The following is a 21988-nucleotide window of genomic DNA, read 5'->3' as shown; positions in this document are numbered from 1 at the left end:
CCCAATTACCGAACAATGTTCTAGTTTGGACTGCATCAACATCTTTTTTCTAAGTTTGGCTCTTCTCTTTGTCCTTTCAATTTCAATACTTAAACTCATCAATTAATCCTTTCATTTATGTGATAGGCCTGCATTGAATATGAACAATTACCATAAATTAAATATATGTTATATTATTAGATATATTATTATAAAACATGCTTTAGTTAAGGAGTTATTAATACTTTAAGTGCAAAATAATAATATAAAACCTTGATAAAAATACACTTTTAAGTACTAATCATTCATACAATTTAATAGCATGGTTTTTTTTTAAAACTATTTTTTAACAATATGAAAAAAAAACTATAAAAATATCAAGTTCAATTAAAAAAACATATCACATTCATAAACTTAGAGTAACTGGATTACCTTGACAAACTTGCAAATCACACTAACTTCATAGAAAGATAAAATAAAAAGAAAAAAAAATTACAAAGTTAAACTCTTATTTATCTCAATATTAAAAAATAAAATCAATAAAAATAATTTTAAAAAAAATTATAATAAAAAAACAAAAAAACATATACAAACAAAACAAAGTAAAAAAAAACTGTAACAATTTCAATTTTTTAGAAAAAAAGCTAAAATACTTTCGCATGTCATTTAGCCTAAATATTTTTTTTTGGTTAAAAAAATCATTTAAAAAAATAAATTATTTATAATAATTTTTTTAATAATTTTAATATATATAAAAAGAAAAGAAAAGTTGATAGCACGTATGCGTGGTGGTGGTATTCTCCGTTTCGTAGAAATGGTTCTGCTGCAATAATACCGTTCCGTCAGCCATCTTTTCCTTGTCACTGTGTAAGCAGCAGCAGAAGTACACACCACCACCGCACGGGTATTCGCTATTTTCCATACGCATAAAGCGCACATTAGCACAGCTATATTATACTTATTTTCATTGCAACCAGTGTACTTTTAAGGTTTTTTTTTTTTTCTTTCTCGGGTCCTGTTGTGATGGTTTCCTTCCTTCCCATGCTACTATATAGCTCTAAGCTCTGCTCACGCCAACCTGCTGCAAATCATTGCCTTCTTAATCAACTCTTTTAGAGAGTAAGCATGTTTATCTCAAGCTTGCCTAGCTCCGTTTCTCTCTCTGGTATTTATGGTATACCTTGTCGGCCTTTTCTTTGGTCTTAGCTAGCTAGTGTGCTTACGCCTTCTCTAGCTCTCTCTCTCTTTGTATACATTTTAAAATATGCCATTGTTTTGGTTTGGGTACATTTTAAGGCTGTGTTTTGGTTTCTGAAAACTTGGTTCTTTCATTTCTTTTCCTTTCTACCGATTAGCGTTTGGCACTCCTTATCTCGTTCGCTCGAGCACCTTTCATGGTTATAGAATAGGTTTTGGTTTTGAAACCCCCTCTTCCCTTTTTATTTGAGTTTTATTTTTGAACTTGTTTGTGGTTGGTGTGAAATACCCGTTCTCTCTCTCTCTCTCTCTCTCTTTTGAAATTTGTTAACGGCTTTGACGTTTGGTTTTCCTCAACTAATTTTTCTTTTTCTTAGGAAGTGTTTGTTTCTGCGTTTGTAACTCAAATTTCAAAATTTTTTTTTTTTTTTTGGCGATTATTTTTAGATCTGTGGATTTTTTGGGTTTTGTTTTTGTCCTTCTGGGCGGGGTGCACTCGTTTTAGTTTATTCCACTTGCTGGGCGTCATACTTCCTCTCTGCCATTTTTCTCTCCTGATGATCAGTTTTATTTTCCTTTAGGTTTGGAACTTTGAGCCCATATGGTTATTTTTGCCTAATTTCAGGGTTTTTGGTTTAAAGGATAAATCTATCTCTATCTCTGTGTGTGTGTGTGTGTTGTGGGTGAGTGATAGAAATTCAGTTTAAGAGGGGTGCTTATTTTTGCATGATAATGGTTATATGTGTTTGGAATTCCTCCAGTTTAGCTTTCATGTTGGTGCCCACTTCTTGCTAGTGGCGCCTTTACTTAAGGGTCATGGGCCTTATTCTTTCGCTTTTGGCGCGGCAACTTGAATTATATTGCCATACGAATTCCTCTAAAACTATAAGTGTGAAATGCTTGGCTGTTCAATTTAGAGACTATTCACGAGGGTTCTTTGAAATAGTTCAAGGAGTATTTCTAAAGGCATTTCTTTATTGCAAGAAGCTTAATTGAAAGTTAGAGCATCAGTAAGCTAGCAAGTCCTTGCAAAAACATGTTCTGTTTTCTTGCTTTGTTATCATAGAAATAGTACCGAGATGAAAAGAAGAACCTGATTGAAACATGTTGTTCTTACGAAGGAATTATTGTTTAAATACACTGGTTATAGAGTTTCGACTTTTGTTGCCTTAACATTGTTATGCGCTTCGTTTCTGCCCATTCATTGTTATTTTAACCTGGTAGAGGTTTCTGTTCATGTGAGATGTATCGCTGCTCTTGACAAAGTATGATTCATTTGGTTTTACCATTTTTGGATTGGCAGTTTCATAAATAAGGGGCTGAGTGTTGCTAGCGGGAAATAAATACGCCATGTCGCATCTCAAGAAGGAAAATGGATTAGAGAATCAGATATTCAAGTGGGGTACTAAGAGGGGAGTTGGGCGGTTGAATAAAGAGATACAGTTTTATGAGTCATTTACATATGATGGAGTTAAATACTGTCTTCATGATTGTGTATGTTTTTACCGTGAAGGTGACTCCGGGGCTAACATTGGTAAACTTGTGCAAATCTTTGAGACTGCAGCCCATGAAAGGATGGTGAGGGCAGTGTGGTTCTTTTGTCCCAAGGACATACGCAATTTCTTGGGAGATTATAAGCCAAACAGGAATGAGTTATTTTTGGCTTCTGGCAAGGGTAAAGGCCTTAGCAATGTTAATCGTGTGGTAAATCAGACTCTCAATTGCTATCAATTTGTATTTTCTTCCGAGTTGGTTAGCTGTGCAAATGCAATTGATTTTTTTTTTATATAATGTTTTGCTCTAATATTGTGTGATCTAAAACCATAGAATGATAATTTTCTTTTTTGTGCAAAATCATCTTTAAGGGACCTTTACTGTTTTTGTGAACTTAATTAGCAGGAAGAGCTCATATAATTTCATGCTTAATAATGGCATGAACAAGCTTCTGTATTGCTGATTAAAAATGATGGTATTTGCCTAATTATAGTCCACATTGGGTTTTACAGTTAAATGATGATTCTCATCGCCATGTCCAAATTTATATAAAATGATTTGCTCTTTTCAGGAATCAATTGTTGGGAAATGTAATGTTGTTTGTGCATCAAATGACCATAGAAATCATCAAGCATCTGAACAACAGTTGGAAATGGCTGACTACATTTTTTACCGTTCTTTTGATGTTGGAACATGCAGCATATCTGAGAGCTTTGCAGATCAGATCTGTGGATTTAAAGGTTGGGCTACTGTTATTTCATGTACAGTTGTGTTCTTCTTCCAATTGACAATGAAGAGTTTTGCCATATTTTGCTTTCCATTTCCTCATTAATTAGCATCCAAGCAGGACAGCTTTGTCTTTAATGGATGGATAAGTTGGTTTTGCATATTTCTCGTAAAAGATTTGGCCAGGTTGTATGACGGGGTATCCCTTCCCATCTTTTGAATTCCTTTTATTCCTTGCTTAGCATTAAATCTATATAATTTGGATCTAAATGTCTGAAGAGGAGGTGGTTTCTAGAGTCAAATAGGGAGATGTAGGCTTGTATTTAATTATTGGATAGTTGGTTTAGAACTACAGTGCTTGTACATGGAAGTATCTGTTAACGATGATGCCAAACTAGATTCTGTTGTCTCTTTGTTTTGTAAATGGTTTCTTTGGTCCTCATAAACAAGTGGCACCCCTTGTTTTTCCCTTCAACAATACTGGTATTGATCTTTTCTAATCTGTAAATCAATTTTCCGTATTGTATCGGACCAATTTTTTTAATCTTTTTATTGTTGGCAAGAGCAAATTTATATGATGTTGGATTCTGAATCTTCTCTATACTAGAAACTGGAGACCGGTGTGAGGTGTCTGCGAAGTTCTTTCTGACCCATGTTTCTTGTAACAAAGTGATCGTTGTTTGGTGAATTATCGATGCACATTTACAAAAACCTGGTCTCTCATAAATTTTGAACACGTGCAGTGGAGCTTTTTTTCAATAAAAGAAGAAATCAGATGCTTGGCAATCCTGGAACTCTCGAGCCAAAAGTAAAAGAATTGACTGGAAAATCAGTAGTTTTGGAAAAAATGAATCGTCATGCAGTAAAGGATGGCAAGTTGGGACGCAGCAGCCCAGTGGTTAAAGGTGATATCCAATGTGCTTTTAAATGCGTTTCCTTTTTTGTTTAAATAAAAAATTCAAGTTAGTGGGTGAGATTTCTCATTTCTGATTGTCCAGAGTCCAAGACTCGTACAAATGTGGATGACAAGCAACACTTTTCAAACAAGCCCTACAAATCGAAGTTCTCCGAGGATCCCTGGCCTCCAAATGCATCATGTACCCGGCCTTATAAGAAGAGAAAGCTTCTGGGTGAAAAGGCAGGCCAAATTTCTGATGAAGTAGGTTTTGGATTTCGACAAGATAGTGGTGTAAAAACTGTCAACAAATCTGTGCAGGTTACTCGAAACCTGGATCCTGTAAGTACTCACAAAGTATTTTACTCCTTTCTCAGGAGTCGCGACCATTACCCTGTGAAGTTTCTTTGGTATATTAGAATGTTATTGAGAAGTCAATATGCTTTGGTTTTTCAATCCACTAAAAAGAAGAAAAACATATTTTCCTTTCCTATAAACATTTGCGCCATTCTATTTGAAGTATTTCTGAACTTCTCTATCAGGGATGATTACAAACTAGTCAGAGTTTTAGGCACCTCCCATTTGTCTCATAGGCTTCAGGAACAACACTTTTGTCCCTGTAACATCAAATCTTAGGCAGGGCTGTAAGATGAATCATGAAAAGACTTTATTGACCAAAAACATTGATGAAAAGAGTGTTGATATGTAAACTTTTTTAGTTTTGAAGCATCCTTAATTCTTCATGTTCACTTGGAAAGAATTTGCAATAACAATGGCAGTGAGAAATTTCATAAAAAAAACTTAAAATGCTAAAAAGATGTGAAAGGAAATTATTTGATCAAAGAAGTTTAGGTAAAAAAAAAACACTAAAAACAAGAAAAATATATTATCAAACAGGTGACATGATAAACCCAAAGGTTGGCTGTTATAAACAAGTGGAAGTTATTAGGGTTGCAAATTAGCTGAGCAGATTCGAGCATCACTCTGCTTGTTTAGTTTTAGCAAGGTTCAAGCCTGACTCCTGTCTATAAGGAGCCAAATACATGAAGCTCAAGTTTGACTAGCTTAAATTTTACTAGGTTACCTTCACTTATTTATAGCACTATACTTTTGAGGTCTGGGGCGAGAAAAGTAAATCTAGGGCACCAGCATCCAGCATGGGCTAAATCCCTGATTAGTCTAATCCTTGAAATAAAAATTGTTTATAATAAAAAATATAAAAACTTTAAGCATGGACTTATTTTGTTTCCTATTATTGTGAATTTTCATGACATTATAAATATTCCAACTAAAGAATTTAAACCTAGCTTAGCTGGTAAGCTAGCTTATGAGCCTAAATGAGTTTAAATCTCTAATTTGGCTCCTTTATAAAGCGAGTTTTAAGAATAGGCTTGAATTAATTGTTATCTTAACAAATTAGCCTTGAGCCTTGCTTATTTGTAGCATAGAAGCAATTGAGTGTGAGAGGCTTTCCTTTCAGTTTCTTGTCAATTCATTGTTAATTGCAAAAAAGAAAAAAAGAATAAAAAGAGTTCAATGTTTTGATAAGCCTTCTTTTTAGATGTGATTTTAGTCTATATGGATGTGATTGCTTGAGAAATTCAATCACTATCAAGTGTATATGAATGATTTATGTCTTTACTATATTAAAACCACCCGGCAAGGCTTTCTTCTTTCCGTTGTTTTGTTTAGAAGAAAAATCCAGTTCCTCCTAGTTGTCTTAGGTGATGAATCACATATACTTCTTCGTGGCCTTGCTTGTGCGTTTGTGCTACCAGAAATCCCATAATTTTGTCATTTTGTCTTGCCTCTGCTCTAGAAATTCCTTTTTCTCCTCCTATTCAGTTGTTTTTTATTGAAATTAATTTTGTTACCGGTTCCATTCCTGTAGCGACAAGGGAAGGAATTAGAAGAAATCAGAAACCAGCTGAAGAAGAAATGTAACAAGTGACATCTGGATGCATCAAGCCCATGAGTGAGACTTTGCTCAGTCGATAATCCAATTTCGCCGTGGATGCTATTGCTTTTGCATGAACTTATCTTTTGTTTTTGTGAATTCTGGTGGATACATTGGCATACACAGGTGATTTTGGGAATTGTGGTGGACAGATAGGCATGCACCCGTACATAAAATGTGCAAATAACAGAATTTTCCTATTCTGCCCCCCATTTTTTTTTTGTTTGCCTGATTAAAAGAACTCTATTTAGCTTTTGCCCAAGTGTTTCCTAGAATATATGATTTTAGGCCAGCCCCACTTCAATGATGAAGTGTCCATCCTTGGGATTTCGATATATTTTAGCTTCACTGCAAGTATAAGGAAAGCTGCTGAAGTTACACACACACACACACACACTCCAGTTATATGCATTTTTAATTACATCTATTACATGTTTTAATTATTGCCATAAAGAATATCTGTGCAAACGATTTTTTTGCTAGTCTTTGAGCTTGTGATGGGATTCATTGCCTGCAAGTTCCAAATTTATTCTACTCTTGGAGCAGGCGTGTGTAGATTTGCCATCCTGCATCTAATGGAGTCCAATATTGTCAAAAGCTTAGAATCTTGTTTTATAATATAACATTATATTCTTCATTGCTGTATCTATATTAAAACACTGTAGCACCAGAAGTTGAAGACACAGGATTTTTTTACTCGTATTAAGCATGCAGCACTTTACTTACCATCGACAGTATTTGCCTGTTGCTGCCCGAATCATTGATCAGTTTCTTATTAGTTCTAACATATTCAAAATTCAGGAACAAATTTGTTAGCTAGGCTTGATAAATGATAATAATATGAACTCCCTTGGCATTGCAACTCGTTATATACAAAGCTGAACCATCAGTAGTCCTTCATGCATAACTAGCTGAAATTTTCTGATCTTTAAACCTACTACCCCTAACTACTGCCTCCTGAGAGCTGTTTGCATCGTTGATGACTAATGTATTGTTTGTGATCATTTCTGCATCTTCAAAATGAAAAATTCTCACAGAGCTAATTAAATTGATATAATTGCTTTATTTGGCACAATAGCCAGTCATTGATTCAACTGAAAAGAGCTAGTCCTAGGGTACGTGGGCACATTTATATGCAAGAAAACATCATCAGAACTTGCCTTCAGCTATTTGCAAAGAGCTGCTTGTGTCATTTACAACTAATGCGTTTTGATCATCCCCCACGTAACCTCGCGTTCACTGGAAAATCAATGGAAGTTAAAAAAAACTTGCAATGCAAAGGACCAAAGCAAAAAATGCAAAGGAAATTGGTGGTCGTTTCAAAATTAGGGTGAAAAGTTCACTTTGATTTTTCTACTTTTCAAATAATGGATTTTTGATCCTTTTAGCTTGTTTATTTTTTATTTTTGGTTCATAACTTTATTTGTCTAATTTTTTAGTTCTTAATTTGAGAGAAGATAGAGAGAGTCGTCAGACTCCAATAATAGAGAAAAAATATCTTAGGTTGACATCGATTTCTAAACTATGAAAACAATAGTTTTGATATCAATGAGTTTTATTTGATAGATGGAGTTTCATTGAGGTGTTTTCTCTTGAAATTATTGAAAAACATATTGACCTTTGGGTCATATATTCATATTTTTATATATTTGACAATAACAACTAAATAGAAAATGGACTAATATTGTTTCATAAAGAATAAGTTTAAACATGTTTATTTAAAGAACATTTGGATAAACAAAATGGAATGAAGTCTAAGAACAAAAGCAAGTGAAGACATAGAATTAAGTATTCATTTTAGTGAAATGTATAAATCTGTACATCTTATCTTTGATAACACAATTAAAATGAATTCACACACTTCACTCTGCATACATATAAGATTAATTAATCAGTTTAAAGAATTCATCAAGTTTAAATTGTTAAAATCTAGAATTCTAAATGAACCAATCGATTGCTTCAACTATTAATGGCATTCCAACGGCTATAGATGACTAGTTTATTTTGTAAACTTATAAATAATACTCTTAATTGCAGAAATAATAGAGAATAATGGACATATATGATATAAAAAACTATTTCAAGTGAAAAACAAATCCTTTTTATACTTGAAGTTGAGCTAATTTTAACCTTTATATCCTAGCACTGCAATATTTATCCTCGTGCTCACTACACCTAAACACCTTCAAATATTATAAATGCTATTAAGAGAGTTATAGAGATACAAACTTTAATTGTATTATCCACTCATTAAAAGAGTTTTTTGTTGTAAACAAAAAACATAATTGTAAACTTATGAGATTTAGGTAAAAAATTTGATATTGGTGAGAGAATATTACTAAAAAAAAAAAAAAATTCTTGAAGATGACATGTCTTCAAGTGAAAAAAATCTTGGAGAATGTATATCTCCAAATGGATAAAAATCTTGAAGAAGAGTTTTTTTTCAAGTAGTGGAAAAAACTTGATGTGGATTTATTAAGAACATTGTACTCTTAAGCTTAGATTATTAGAAGAATACAATACATATAATTACTCAATTACAGTTTGGTATTTGAGGTGTGAATGTAAGCTTGTTAAACCATGTTAAAAATGAGTTTGCAATTTCTCTCTCTATACTCTTCACTTTAAACACTTTAATTATATTATTGATTAATCATGTTTATTGTTTTTAATTGAAATTAAATTGCATTATTTATTAATATTAGTGAAACACCTTATTCAACTTTCTTAGGTGTTATTATTGTCTTAATCTTAAAACAACAAGAATGAGATTAAACTTGGGAGAGGATTTTGTTTGCACTTTGGATTTGTGTTTTTATGTTATTTTTTAAGGTTTTTTGATTGGTTTATTAGTTTATTTACATCATATAAACTTTTTTAGGTGCTTTTTTATTTTAAAATTGTATTTTTGGATAAAAAAACATCCTGTCTGATTTTCAGTTCGAGGTTGAAAACTAGAAAAGTTTATAATGTGTTTCTTGCCTTTTTATTTTTTTTTTTTGAAAAAATTAGGGATAAATAACATGTTATCCACCCTATTTCCAAAAAAAAAAAAATTAAAGGCCCATGAGCGAGCCTAACTTGCTAGGCCCAACATGATTTCAACTTTTTTTTTTCTTTTTAATTTTGTTTTATTGTTTAATTGATATATTTTTATGTTTTTTTTATTTAAATTTCAATTAATACTTCCTTTTTATCTGATTTTTTAGATTGTGTATTTCATCCTTTTTAAATAGCAGTTTTTTTTATAATTAATTTGTATTTATTTAATTTTTCAAAAAAATTATTCTAATTTATCTATAATTGTTGTGTTTTTTGTTTTAATTTCAAGATGTGTTTATGAAAATAAAAAATATTTTTTCTTGGTAAGAAAAAACCTTAAAGATATAAAAAAAAAAGTATACATTAAAATGGAAAAGTTTGGGTTAAATATCATATTTATCTATATTTTACTTTCATGTGAATGATTATTTTTTATTTAGAATTATTAGAATTTAAATGGCAATACAAATTTTTTTCTTAGTTTATTTGTTCATACATTTTAAAATTTATTTATTTTAACATAAACAATATCCTTATCCTTACATTACATACCCACAACAATTCTATTTTTTTTCCCACTAGTTAAAATTATTTTGAGATTCTATATGCAATATTACATTAACAACTTTTTTTTATTAATATATATAATTCTTCAACATCAAACTTCTTTTTTTTTTATTGAAGTTAAAAAACTCAGCAATACAAATTTGATTCTAGCTAATTTTTTTTTATTTTTATTATTTTTTTCTTAGTTTTTGGGTTATTATTATTTATTTGGGTCAATTGTAAGTGTGCTTCATATAAGTCTACCTAAGGGGGCCAATTAGGATTTCTTTGAAGTCTAGAGTCAATATAAATAAAGGCATAACTAAACATGTAAGGTTACGTAATTTTCAAATCAATAAACTTATTTGCTGCACTTGTTGTGTGTTGGTGGGATAATCTCCCTTCCTTGGTTCTCTAAAGAACTGAAAATGACTTATCGAAGAACAACTGGCTTCGTGGTGTCATCCTTATACTTCTCGTTCGCGAATCAATATTCGTTGGGTGAGGGTTTCCGTTTTCAATAGTGTTGGTGCCTAGGTACAAGTTATCTTTATGTCACACTCCATTAGTTAGGTTATATCCTTCTAAAATTTTTGTTTCTTGTTGTTTCTGCAAAAAAAAATTCCTTAGTGTTCAATTTCTTCTTCTCTTGATTTGGTATCCTATCAGGAAAAAAAAAAAGTTATTTCGTTTGGTTCCTGACCAATATATATCAGTGGCATAAAAAAAAAAAAGAGAGTAAAAAAAAAAAAAAAAACAGAGAAAAAAAAAAAAGTCATTCATTTGTTTCTGCCGCAAAAAAACTAAACAAAAGAAAATTTGACCAAATCAACTCGGAATGAGCTCAAATTTGATTCTGTTATTATTGGGACCCTAATCGCATCACATATTGATTTTGGGGTCAATTGGTTATTGTTTGCTTTGGGTTTCAAATTCGAGGTCTAATTAGTTTGATTTATAATGTTTTTGCGTCAGTCTATCAAACCTTATCGTAAATTACTCAAATTTCATATTCTGTCTATTTGGGTTGGTAGAGCACTATATCTGAAATTTTAGCTCAATTGGACATCATTGACTTTAGGTTCCAGATTCGAACTTAACTTGTCGTAAACGAGTTTATTTTGCTTCAACTTTTGAAATTCACTTTCTTTCTGTTGTTTTCATTTCTTGCAGTTTATTTTCATCATATCCAACATATATGGGTGTTGTTTCATTTTTTCATATTTTGTTTCCATTTTTTTATTCGAGTCTTCAGTTTCGTTCATATTTCGATAGACTGCTGCAGTTTCGTTTTGCTTGTTTTCTGGTTTTTATTGCTTCTTAAATCATATATATATATATATTTGGATTGCGCTGTCAAGTTGGTTTTATTTGGTGTTGGTTTCAGTTTTGCATTCAGAGTGTTTGAGCGAAACATAAGCAACGTGAGGATAATGTTTTTTTTTTTTTTTTTTACCATTAACCAATTTTTGCAGGTACTATCATGTTAGATCAAAACAACACACCACCCTATCCCAAGGGAGAACTTACGTTCCAAATACAAGCTATGACACAGATGATGGAGAAGATGAATTTTGTGATGGGAAACGTGTGTGACAGACTTGATGGGGTGGAGAAACGTGGTAATGAGGCTGGTACAAGCACCCAAAATGTGAGGAAGCTTGGGGCTGAACTGAAAGCAAACAGTGGCAGTAGGGCCGAAAGGCCAAGGTGAGCTGATTATGAGGATTTTGAGGAGGTCGTTGATGATATTGGTGATGATGGTTTTGAGTATGAGGCTATAGGCCATCGGGAAGGTTTTCGACAACCTAGAAACCGAAGGAATTTTGGGAATAGAACTAGGGGCCAATTCGACCAAAGGGAAAATTTCCGTAGTGTTGGGGGACATGTTGATTTGGATGGTGATTTGGATGCTATCAAACTGAAAATACCTTCTTTTCAAGGTAAAAATGATCCCGAGGCAAATTTGGAGTGAGAGAAAAAGGTGGATTGGATTTTTGATTGCCATAACTATTCGGAGATAAAGAAAGTGAAATTGGTTGTCATCGAATTCACAGACTATGCACTGATTTGGTGGGATCAGAATGTTATTAGTAGGAGTAGTGGAGAGAGGCCAGTAATGTCGTGGGAGGAGATGAAAGTGTTGATGAGAAGGTGATTTGTGCCTAACCACTATTATAGAGATTTATATATGAAATTGCAGGGTTTGAATAAGGGTTCTAGGTTCGTGGATGATTATTTCAAGGAGATGAAGATCGCCATGATTCGGGCCAATGTGATTGAGGATTGGGAAGCTACTATGGCTAGATTTCTAAATGGACTGAATAGAAACATTGCGAATGTTGTAGAATTACAACATTGTGTGGAATTGAAGGACATGGTCCATATGGAAACGAAGATGGAGAGGCAAATAAAAAGAAAGGGCAATACACGTTTTCAGACCAATTCGGCTTCATCTTCTTCGATATGGAGGCCGAATTTGAAGAGAGAGGGGGCTACCCAACCAAAACCTTATGCAAAGGCCAAACCACCTAAGGCCAAAAAGAATACTCATACGAATAGGAAAGGTAAATCTAAATATCAACCTACTTGTGATAAATATATTAAATGTTTTAAATATTTAGGGAAGGAGCACATTGCATCTTAGTGTCCAAACCGAAGAGTTACATTTACAAGAGACAATAAGGAGGTTGAATATGAAAATGAATAACAATATCTATATTTATTTTATTGCATGAAAATAAATTATCCATGCAGCATGCATAAGAAGTGTTTGAGACTGTTGTACAATACTTTTTAAAATAATTTTTTTAATAAAAAGATATTAAAATATTTTTTAATTTTTTTAATTTTAATATCAACAAATCAAAATTATTAAAAAAAAACACTTAAAAATACATTAATTTAATATTTTATCAAATCAAAAACACTTTTAAAAACTTATTACAAACAAAAGTTATGCCAGCCAGTGCAGAAGAAGCATGTACGAATTAGATAGTCAAGCTAACAAAAATCTATTGTAATTAGCAACCGTACAATCGTCATTTTCTTAAAGTTCTACATCATTAAAACTATAAAGGCGGCTAAGTTCGAAAGATGGATTTTCCAACAAAGCAGATTTTTCCTTTTTTCTTTTTTTCATGACCCTTTTATTTCCACGGCAGAGCAAATGCAAAAGAAGCAGCGTCCACTTGCCAAGTAGAGACAAAACAAGAAGAGGGTGAAGCAATACGAAGCCCAAGTCAGGCATCAGTTGCCTTCTCCTTCTCAGCAGTTTTTCCTTCTTTGCTGATATGCAAGACCTCGATCTTTTGGGCAACATCATCAGCTGAAACCTTCACTTTCCCAGTTGGTCCATTCCCAGGAAGAGAATCATTCTCATCATGACTCGCTGGGCTGAGTTGCCATATTCTGATGGTTCCATCTTCGGATCCTGATGCATAAGACTCTCCTCCAGGTGAGAATCGTACGCAATGAACAGGACCATGGTGACCCTTGTTGCATCCTGCATATACAGAGCACGAGCAAGATGATGGTTATTACTGAAACTTGGAACATCAGCGATGTTTCTCTGAAGAATATAGGGGCCATCAACCATTAGTACTACTACTCATATATTCAGCTCAGGTCCATCATTTTCTCGCCTGGTTGAAGACTGGTAAAAGAACATTCAGGTCAAGGCATTAGCTAACAACAGATATTCTGATAGAAAAACTGCATTTCATTGCTCCTCAAAAACATAAATTGACAAGCAATTTTAACATGAAAGTTTCATGGAAGTCGTTTATGAAATCTAAATTTCCCATTCAACAAGAATAGACAGCACAGAGATTCAAACCAACTTTTTGTGTTTAGATGTTGAACTTTTTCTTCAAAAAAAAAAAAAACAAAAACAAAGTTGGAGCAGTTACACATACCAATCTGTTCTCCAGTATGGAAATCAAACACATGGATCCACATGTCTTCTCCTCCAGCAACAAACTTATTGCCAAATTTTGGTTCCAATGAAGCTGATTCCACATTGCATGGCATGTCATAGCTTTTCACCAATCCAAAACTGGAAAACAAAAATGAGAAAAGTTACAAGGCAATTCCTATGAAATAACCAAGGCGCAAAAGGAAGAATCCAAACCACAACTTACTGATTCGCATCCCAAAATTTAACTGTAGATCCATCAGCAGTAGTTATATAACGACCATCCTGACTCACTTCAGCACTTGTTACAGGTGACTTTGTTTCAAGTGTTTGAACAATTTTGCCACTTCGTATGTCCCATAACCTATAGAGTCAGCAATTAAATTAGGAGTACAACAATACAATGATGAGTCGAGGAAAGACTTCAGTACCAATAATACATCTATGGCGAAACTCAATCAAGAAGGGCTGTATATATATATATATAGCCCTTCTTGAACACACTTTCCAATTAACCACTCAAGGTGAAAACAAAGACAATTAATTAACTGTTTTTCCTTCCATGATGATAACAATAAAGTAGAAGAGGGATTTCTGTACCAATAAATAAATAAAGCACACTTTCCAATAGATTACTCAAGGTGAAAACAAAGACACAATAATTAACTGCTTTCCTTCAAGGATTATGATGACACTAAACCAAAACTAAGAGTCCATTTGGTATTTTGGTATTTTGGTAGTAGTTACTTTTCAAAATGTTTTTCACTTGTAAATGCATCAAAATAGTGTTTATTTTTTATTTTTTAAAATTTATTCTTGACATCAGCACATTAAAATGATATGAAAACACCAAAAATAATTTATTTTGGAGCAAAGAAGAAAATAAATTTTTATTTTATTTTTTCAAAAGTACTTTTAAAACGCAAAAACAAACATCTTCTTACTAAATCTAACAACAAGAGATAGTAACTTGTGGCTGTCTAAGTGCCAAACCCAACATCTAGTATTAGTGTGGTTGCCTAAGTGCTGAACGCAGCGTCTAGTATTAGAATTGAGAATGATATAGGTAGGTTTATTGAGTGACCACCTCTTACTGACTTTACTGGAACAGTCTCTGATCAAAGACTGTAAATTCTTATTGTTTGTTCACTTTCTAATAACACAGAAATGCATCAACATGTAAGAGAATTGTAAAAAAAAAAACCCCATCAAATTAAGTTCAGTTCACATAACCCCAAAAATTTCTCCTATTTTTTTTATCATCTTATTTTTTAAGAGTATATATCCACATGGCTCTAAATTGAACCAAATAATGTAAAGAAACCAACAGGAACTTTCATAAAGGTTTTCTTGTTAAAAAACAAAAACAAAAACCAAAATCAGATAACTATTACAAGTACCTGTCTGTAAGGATGTGACAAGCTTGAGTTCACATATCCCATATCTTTAAAAAGCACTAAGCTTAATGACACACACAGCATATTGATAGTTCATTATGAAGTAGAATCTCAAATATAACAGCACAAAATACCCCGTTTCAACCAATCAAACAACAAAGCGCAGCCACAAATGAAAGCAAATAATTATATGACATCACATGGGATCAGGCTTGATCATTTATTACTGTCCATACCTCACACCACCAATATCAGCACAAGAACTTAATATGGTCTGATCACTGTGAAGCCATGCAACAGTTCTGATTGAACCTGGTGAATTGTCAACTTCTCTTGGGGGTGCATCTGGACGATTCAAGTCAAATATGCGAAGAATTTTCTCAAATCCACCAGTAAGTAGAAGGTGAGTATCCTGCACAAAGGACAACTTAGTTATTGGATGCATACAGCAGAAAAAAAGGAAAATGCCATAGAAACAGATACATATTTTCACTCAGAAATTTTATTTTTTTTATTAATGTTTAAACTCACCTACATGATTGCATAATAATGCAAATAATACAAAGGAATCAGATTATATAAATCCAGAACCAAATAATATATTTCTAAAAAGGAAAAATCAAACGGTGGATATAGAAAGCAAAATCAAATGGAAGTGATACAAATGAAGGAAAGGAGACCCAACAGCAAAAATAAAAGGTTACATACAAGTTAATTGAAAGACACTACAACTAAAGCTACCAACTTATAATCTATCTCAAACTAACATGTCTTAGAACTTAGGTGCACCAAAATACAGAAAGAACAAAAAGGAAACACAACCAGCACAAGGACCAGGCCCGTAATGTCAGGCAAGAAACCCAATTCAATACTCCGCTGAGAATAAAAACTTGGTAAATGTATAAACAATCAGCTTAATTGAATAATTTTAACAGCAATTGAGACAATGTTGAAACTTTTGAAGGCACTTTCAAACAAATATCAGAAAACAATATCGTTAAATTGCTACAATCATTTGGAATTTGGTTTAAGCATCTCCTTTTGATGGATCAATTGCATGTTGACTCCTCTTACATTGAATAGCATGTCACTCTGTCATTAAATGTGAAGACTATGACAACTTGGACATTTAAAGACTGAGAAAAATGTTCCCTTCTTGTACTATTGACAAAACAATACCTTCTATAATGAAACATTACAAATAAACAAAACAAATCAGGCTCAAGAAAATAAAGAAGTAATAGAATAGAAGCAAAATTCAATTCTACCTCTGAAAAGGCGCATGCTCGAACAATATGCTTATGCTCAAAAGACTGTAATTCATCCCCTGTCAATGCATCCCACAATTTCCTGCAAACAATATACCAGACATATTATAGAAACCCCTCTATATTGATTGAATTTATGATATGTTGATCATTTAGCATCTTTCCACTTGCCACCGTGTGCACAAACATGAGAGAAAGAGAGAGGGGTCTTAAAAGAAAATTGCCTAAATAAGGAAGTATACAGGTTCACTTGAAAGGAATACATACGTCAATATATATTCGTGAATTTCAAAACATAAATGGAAGGAACTTAAATAACATACGCAGAGAAATCAGCAGAGCCAGATGCTGCACGCAAAGCATTAGTGTCCAGGCAGCAACTCCACACTGCACCTTTGTGCCCTTCAAAGGTTCCTATCCAATCACCAGTCTCCCCATTTCTCAACATGGGACTAGAATCTGAATTTCAAAGGATAACGTTATTTTGAAGTGAGGAATTACAAAGTCTCAATGAATAGAGGTTCAACCCCAATTTTCAGTTAACAAATGACGAATAAATCATTGTGCAAGTCCTAGTTCAGTAATTTCATGACTACATTCACATTAGCACAAAGAGACAATAAAATGATCCACAGCCCTTTGGGGTTATCTTGCATTTGGAAGAAGTGGTGGAACAAGGGATAAACATAACGACTATTTGATTCTGTGTTGCCATAGTAAATAGGAGAAAATAACAATGATCAATGTTGAAATCTCGATTCCCAATCCACAATTACAAAAAGATCTACAGTATCAAATTCACATCTTACAGCAGTCAATAAAACCTAGACCAAGCTTTCAACTAAATCAGATGAATGTAAGAACAATTCAAATTTCAATGGCATAAGTAACAGAAATGAAGTAACAACCTTAATGACCAATGACCATTCAAAGGAAACCCAATTGCTTAATGGAATCCAAAATCACAGTTAACAACAGATACCCAAATGAAAATGGATAAAATTCACTGCTTAAAACAATAGAAAACCTTAAGAAGAATAAAGAGAGAGCAGGTATAACCTTGATAGCACTAATGAGAATGGATAAAATTCACCGCTTAAAACAATAGAAAACCTTAAGAAGAATAAAGAGAGAGCAGGTATACCCTTGCTAGCACTAATGAGAAAGAAGCCATCAGGAGTGACAGGACTGTAAAACAAATCCACAACAGGACGTGAATGTCCATGGCACACTAATGGCACAGCCACCTTCTTCTTGTCCATTTTGCCCCTCAGCAACAACAAACCCCAAAAAAACCCTAGTGGATCAAGAATCCAACAACCCAAAACGAGACAGAATTATATAGAAAAAAAAAAAAAAAAGCACTGATACAAAACCCAGTTCACCTATTTAAACTACACAACAAAGTTTGACGTCAGAATTAATCTCCTTTTCTCTCTATATTGCAGGGAATGTTGCTGGCTAAAGCTATGATTTACTCTTGTTAAGGCTATATAAATTGTTTTCTATGAAACAGAGTTTTAGTGATATATTAAAAAGAAACAAAAATCAAATGAAAATTAAAAAAAAGAAAAGAAAAGATAGAGAGCTACTACTATGTGAGGGCTAATCGCAGAAGACTAGAACTGGATGGGGAGTGGATTTATAGGGTTGATTTCCCCCTTTCCTTTTCCTTTTCCTTTCGGTCCTTTTGCATTAAGGCTCTGCTTCTCTTGGAAATATAAATTCAACCCCCTATTATTTCTACTATCGCCTATTAAACCCACACTCTACATTATATTCATATCAGTAAAATTTGTAATGCAGATAACACTATCATAATCACGTCATCAAGATTATAAGCAATGCATAGTTTATAAGAAAAAAATATATAATGTAGTCTTTTTTAGCTGAGGATTTTTTTAAAAAGAGATTTTTATTTTGAAAAAAATAATTTGAAAATAATTATCAAATGATTCTTTAATTAAAAAAATGGAGCATAGAATGATATATAATAATAAATCATACTAGTAATTCTTTATAAGTCTTTTTAGTTACAATAATATCAAATTTTAAGAAGGTTTTAGATGCAAAAATAAATATAATAATGATAATAAGGGGTACTATAAATAGATTTTGGATTCTTTGACACAAAATGGTGCTATGAATTCATTTTCCATTATTGGTTTTTTTGGTATATTATATTTAGTATTTTTTTATTACCTTTTATTACATAGAAAATAGTCATGGTTGACCTATACAAAGTTCAATTATATTAATTACAAAGAAATTGGTTCCATTGAGTTAATCTACATTAGCTTCAAGTTCTTAGGCTAAGTTGAGAAAGCCCGTTTCTTGAAGAATTTTAGGTTGACCAAAGAACCAAAATCCAGTCCTACTAGTAGCTTGGGAGTTTTTCATCTTATCTGGCCCGGGGTTAGCTATATCAATTGGATTATTGTATAATTGAGGATGTTTTTTAAATTATTTTTGTATTTAAAATATGTTAAAATAATATTTTTTAAAATTTATTTTTAATATTAATATATTAATTTATTAGAATCATTTAGAAATATAATAATTTTTTTTATTAAAACTCGGGGCCGCAAATAGAGAGCCAAGTAATCCCAAGCACATGTGGGTTTAAAGCTTGTTTGATAGTATGGTTGTGGTTGATTTTTAAATAATTTTTTATGCCAAGATATATGTCAATGATATTTTTTTATTTTAAAAAAATTATTTTTGACATTACCCCATCAAAATAATTTGAAAATACTAAAAATATATTAATTTGAAGTTAATAAAATAATAAAAAAAATTAAATTTTTTAAAAATATTTTTAAAATATAGAAACATACATTACCCTTATTAATGGACTGGAGCCCCCAGAAAGAGTGAATTCTAGGTCTCATCAGAGGGATGAAAAAGCCTTGAACTGTTTTTTGTTTAGATAAATTTTACTGAAGCTCGGAGATTTTGCAGTGGATGAATGAAAGATCTCAAGGCTCTTTGGTTGTCCCATACAGTTGATTTTGCTGATTAATTGTCTACAATGTTCTTAAGATTTTGTTCGAAGAGCTTTGGCATTTGGTTGATAGAAGAATATTGGCTTGCAATTCTATAAACTGTTCCTAAGATGGTGAAATATTTGATCTACCTAGGTTTTGTGTTCTATGTTTCTAAACTCTCAACTTGAACATTCAACTTTAATATTTGACTAGCATGATTGCCCGCGCTTTGCTGCGGGCGATTTTAGATTATGAATGAAAATACAGTTTTTTACCAGAATAAGCATAACATGCATGAAAAATAATAATTGCTAAGCAATGATAAAAAGAACTGCATCTAGGTATAGTATCAAATGTTTGATAATATAGATAAAGTTATAAACAACAACAAAATGCAAATAAGCTGTCAGATTGCTGAGCACTTAAAGGACATTGTTGTTTCCAAACTATATCAAAATTACAGAGGCAGCAGTCATGATAATATAGATTAAGTTATAAACAACATCGAAAGTGAAAATAAGTTGCCAGACTCCTCTCCATGTTCTTGCTACAGAAATCTAAATCCAAGTCATTTGTAGAGGAATTGCTAGTTTTTCTGCAATGTAAAGACAATAAAATAAATTATGTAAAGACAACAAATCCAAGTCATTGTTGTTTGTAATTTTTGGACATGTTAAATAGCCTTCACAAAAATGTTTTTGTTTTTTTTTGTTTTGTGTTATAGATGCAATTGAAGGTTTGAAAATTCTGTGAACATTTGTGTAGTAGATGAAGTTAAAATGTGTGGATGAAGCAAGATATAAAAAATTGACCATGCTTTTTTTTTTTTTACATTATTGTATATACAATTTATCTAGTCATTATAAAACCTTTTTCAAAGCAATAAAAATCCTAAATTGAAAAAAAAAAGGAAAAACTTTTTTTCTCAAAAAACTCCAGCATCACATTGCTGTGATTATTCCTTCAGGGAAGATGAAAGAGGGGAGCATTTGAAATCATGTGAGAAGTAACGAAACAAAAGTTTCTTGTGGCATTAAATCATAGTGAAGAAATTGAGTGCAATGTATGCATGGATGGTGTGCTTTCAAAGCCTACAACACCTAAAAGAAGGATTGCAGTCCTGCCTGAATGTGGATCATCCATTGTGCATATCATGTATCAGGAATTGGTGTCATGGTTCCCCAACCTCTGGGATGACTTTAATTTACAGCATTCACCAAGAAAGTAACCATATTTATTGCAATTGTTTAAGTAACATATGCACATATATAATTGTAATGATTTCTTCTTTATCTAAGTATTTATTGTGTGCACATAATAATTATGTTTTCTTCTCATTGTTGCATGTAAAGAAAAGAAGAACTCATGAATTATAGGCTGTGAAGTGAAGAGAAATAGGTAAACGTAAAATAATAAAAAACAAATAGAATTAGAAAATAAATAACAAATAAAAGGCATGTTGGACAAATTGTAAATTGATTTATAAGAATGTGAGGTTAAAAATCAAACCTTCGAGGATGATGAGGATGTTGCCCGTTGTTTTTTCAAAGGTGGAAGTGAGTGATCAAATGTCTCAGATGTAGCTATGTTTCCCAGGTTTCCTTGGACTTCAATTGCTTTGTCATGCTCATCTTCATGACTATTGTAACCAAAGGAGTTAAAGAGATGCAAGGCAGAACCATCACAGGTTAAGAACCATCAAATTTAGCACGTGTTAAGGAAAAAAAATGTAAAGAAAGTGTGGGGAAATGTAAACTTGCCTGAGCTGCTGTGTTGCATCTTCAAAATCAAGTGCACGTCGTGCTTCACTGTTTATGCTTGTTTCCTGCAAATGATTAATAAAAAAAATATTAGGAGCAATGATAAAAATAGCAGAGCTAATATTAATAAAAAGAATGACATGTATTGCAAATATTTAATTCAAAATGAATGGGGAAAAACAACAAATGGAAACATGTCCAAATTAAAAATGATAAATCAAATAATTTTTTCTTTTGTAAAAAGCATCACCTTAGAAAAGAAAAAAAGACAGGGAGCAAAAGATTGACAAAAGAATAACATGTGCTTCTGAGAGATCAAGACACTGATAAGGAGCTAAGAACATCTTTATACACAATGTTTTTCACATAGATTGAATGATTTCCTTCAGCATCGCATGTGATAATCTTCAGTCCTTGTCTTGATGTAACCCGTGAAAGAGCAACATACAATTGTCCATGAGTGAAAACTTGATCCTTGAGAAAAACCCCGACAACTTTCAATGATTGTCCTTGACTTTTATTTATTGTCACAGCATAACACGGTCTTATAGGAAATTGTCTTCGTTTAATTGTGAATGGAAATTTTGCATCATTTATTGGAAAAACAATCCTGGGAATAAATACACGATTGCCAATAAAAGAGCCTGTTATTATTTGAGCTTCTATGACCCTCTCAGCAAGTTACGTAACAATAAGTCTTGTTCCGTTACATAAACCAGCTGATAAATTAAGATTGCGTAAAAGCATTATTGGTGTGCCAATTCTCAAGGAAATTGTGTGGGATGGCACTCCATTGAACTCAAGTTGATTGATAAATTCAACGG

General features: G+C 32.5%; 2 protein-coding genes and 1 long non-coding RNA gene across 6 annotated transcripts; 1 reads left to right on the top strand and 2 right to left on the bottom strand.

Annotated features, from left to right (window-relative positions):
* The first annotated feature begins 992 nt into the window (after nt 1-992).
* Nucleotides 993-6434, top strand: LOC118034897 (protein ANTI-SILENCING 1). 3 transcript variants are annotated; one of them, XM_073407224.1, is made up of 6 exons: nt 993-1098; nt 2480-2880; nt 3242-3410; nt 4140-4301; nt 4395-4633; nt 6183-6434. In XM_073407224.1, the coding sequence occupies exons 2-6, from the start codon at nt 2527-2529 to the stop codon at nt 6240-6242; spliced, it is 984 nt and encodes a 327-aa protein (XP_073263325.1). In that variant the 5' UTR covers nt 993-1098; nt 2480-2526; the 3' UTR covers nt 6243-6434. The 3 variants fall into 3 exon arrangements, with proteins under 3 accessions (XP_073263325.1, XP_073263324.1, XP_034896224.2); XM_073407223.1 differs by lacking the exon at nt 993-1098 and adding an exon at nt 1628-1757; XM_035040333.2 differs by lacking the exon at nt 993-1098 and having other exon boundaries at nt 1850-2880.
* Nucleotides 6435-12731: 6297 nt separating this feature from the next.
* LOC118034903 (uncharacterized) lies at nt 12732-18044 on the bottom strand. 2 transcript variants are annotated; one of them, XM_035040343.2, is made up of 7 exons: nt 17562-18044; nt 16741-16876; nt 16418-16499; nt 15386-15561; nt 13979-14116; nt 13754-13893; nt 12732-13341 (listed from the first exon to the last, which is right to left on the bottom strand). In XM_035040343.2, exons 1-7 carry the CDS (start codon nt 17677-17679, stop codon nt 13079-13081), a joined length of 1053 nt encoding a protein of 350 aa, XP_034896234.1. In that variant the 5' UTR covers nt 17680-18044; the 3' UTR covers nt 12732-13078. The 2 variants fall into 2 exon arrangements, with proteins under 2 accessions (XP_034896234.1, XP_073263235.1); XM_073407134.1 differs by lacking the exon at nt 12732-13341 and adding an exon at nt 13353-13491.
* A 1702-nt stretch (nt 18045-19746) lies between these two features.
* Nucleotides 19747-21234, bottom strand: LOC118034905 (uncharacterized). The gene is made up of 3 exons (XR_012169440.1): nt 21165-21234; nt 20914-21043; nt 19747-19999 (listed from the first exon to the last, which is right to left on the bottom strand). It is a non-coding gene; the product is annotated as an uncharacterized lncRNA (long non-coding RNA).
* Between the last annotated feature and the right edge of the window lie 754 nt (nt 21235-21988).

Source organism: Populus alba, chromosome 1 (genome assembly GCF_005239225.2).
Source record: "Populus alba chromosome 1, ASM523922v2, whole genome shotgun sequence".
Taxonomy (NCBI): Eukaryota; Viridiplantae; Streptophyta; class Magnoliopsida; order Malpighiales; family Salicaceae; genus Populus; species Populus alba.
The sequence above is the reverse complement of the archived record's forward strand: the minus strand, read 5'-3'. Positions and strand labels throughout refer to the sequence as shown.

What these genes read in the sequence shown, in the direction of transcription:
- LOC118034897 (XM_073407224.1), top strand. Translation starts at nt 2,527, where the DNA reads ATGTCGCATCTCAAGAAGGAAAATGGATTAGAGAATCAGATATTCAAG. An exon ending in TCAGATCTGTGGATTTAAAG is followed by an intron (nt 3,411 to 4,139) that starts GTTGGGCTACTG and finishes GAACACGTGCAG; the next exon opens with TGGAGCTTTTTTTCAATAAA. An exon ending in CAGCAGCCCAGTGGTTAAAG is followed by an intron (nt 4,302 to 4,394) that starts GTGATATCCAAT and finishes CTGATTGTCCAG; the next exon opens with AGTCCAAGACTCGTACAAAT.
- LOC118034903 (XM_035040343.2), bottom strand. Translation starts at nt 17,679, where the DNA reads ATGGACAAGAAGAAGGTGGCTGTGCCATTAGTGTGCCATGGACATTCA. An exon ending in GGCTCTGCTGATTTCTCTGC is followed by an intron (nt 16,500 to 16,740) that starts GTATGTTATTTA and finishes TATTGTTTGCAG; the next exon opens with GAAATTGTGGGATGCATTGA. An exon ending in AAATTTTGGGATGCGAATCA is followed by an intron (nt 13,894 to 13,978) that starts GTAAGTTGTGGT and finishes TTTGTTTTCCAG; the next exon opens with TTTTGGATTGGTGAAAAGCT.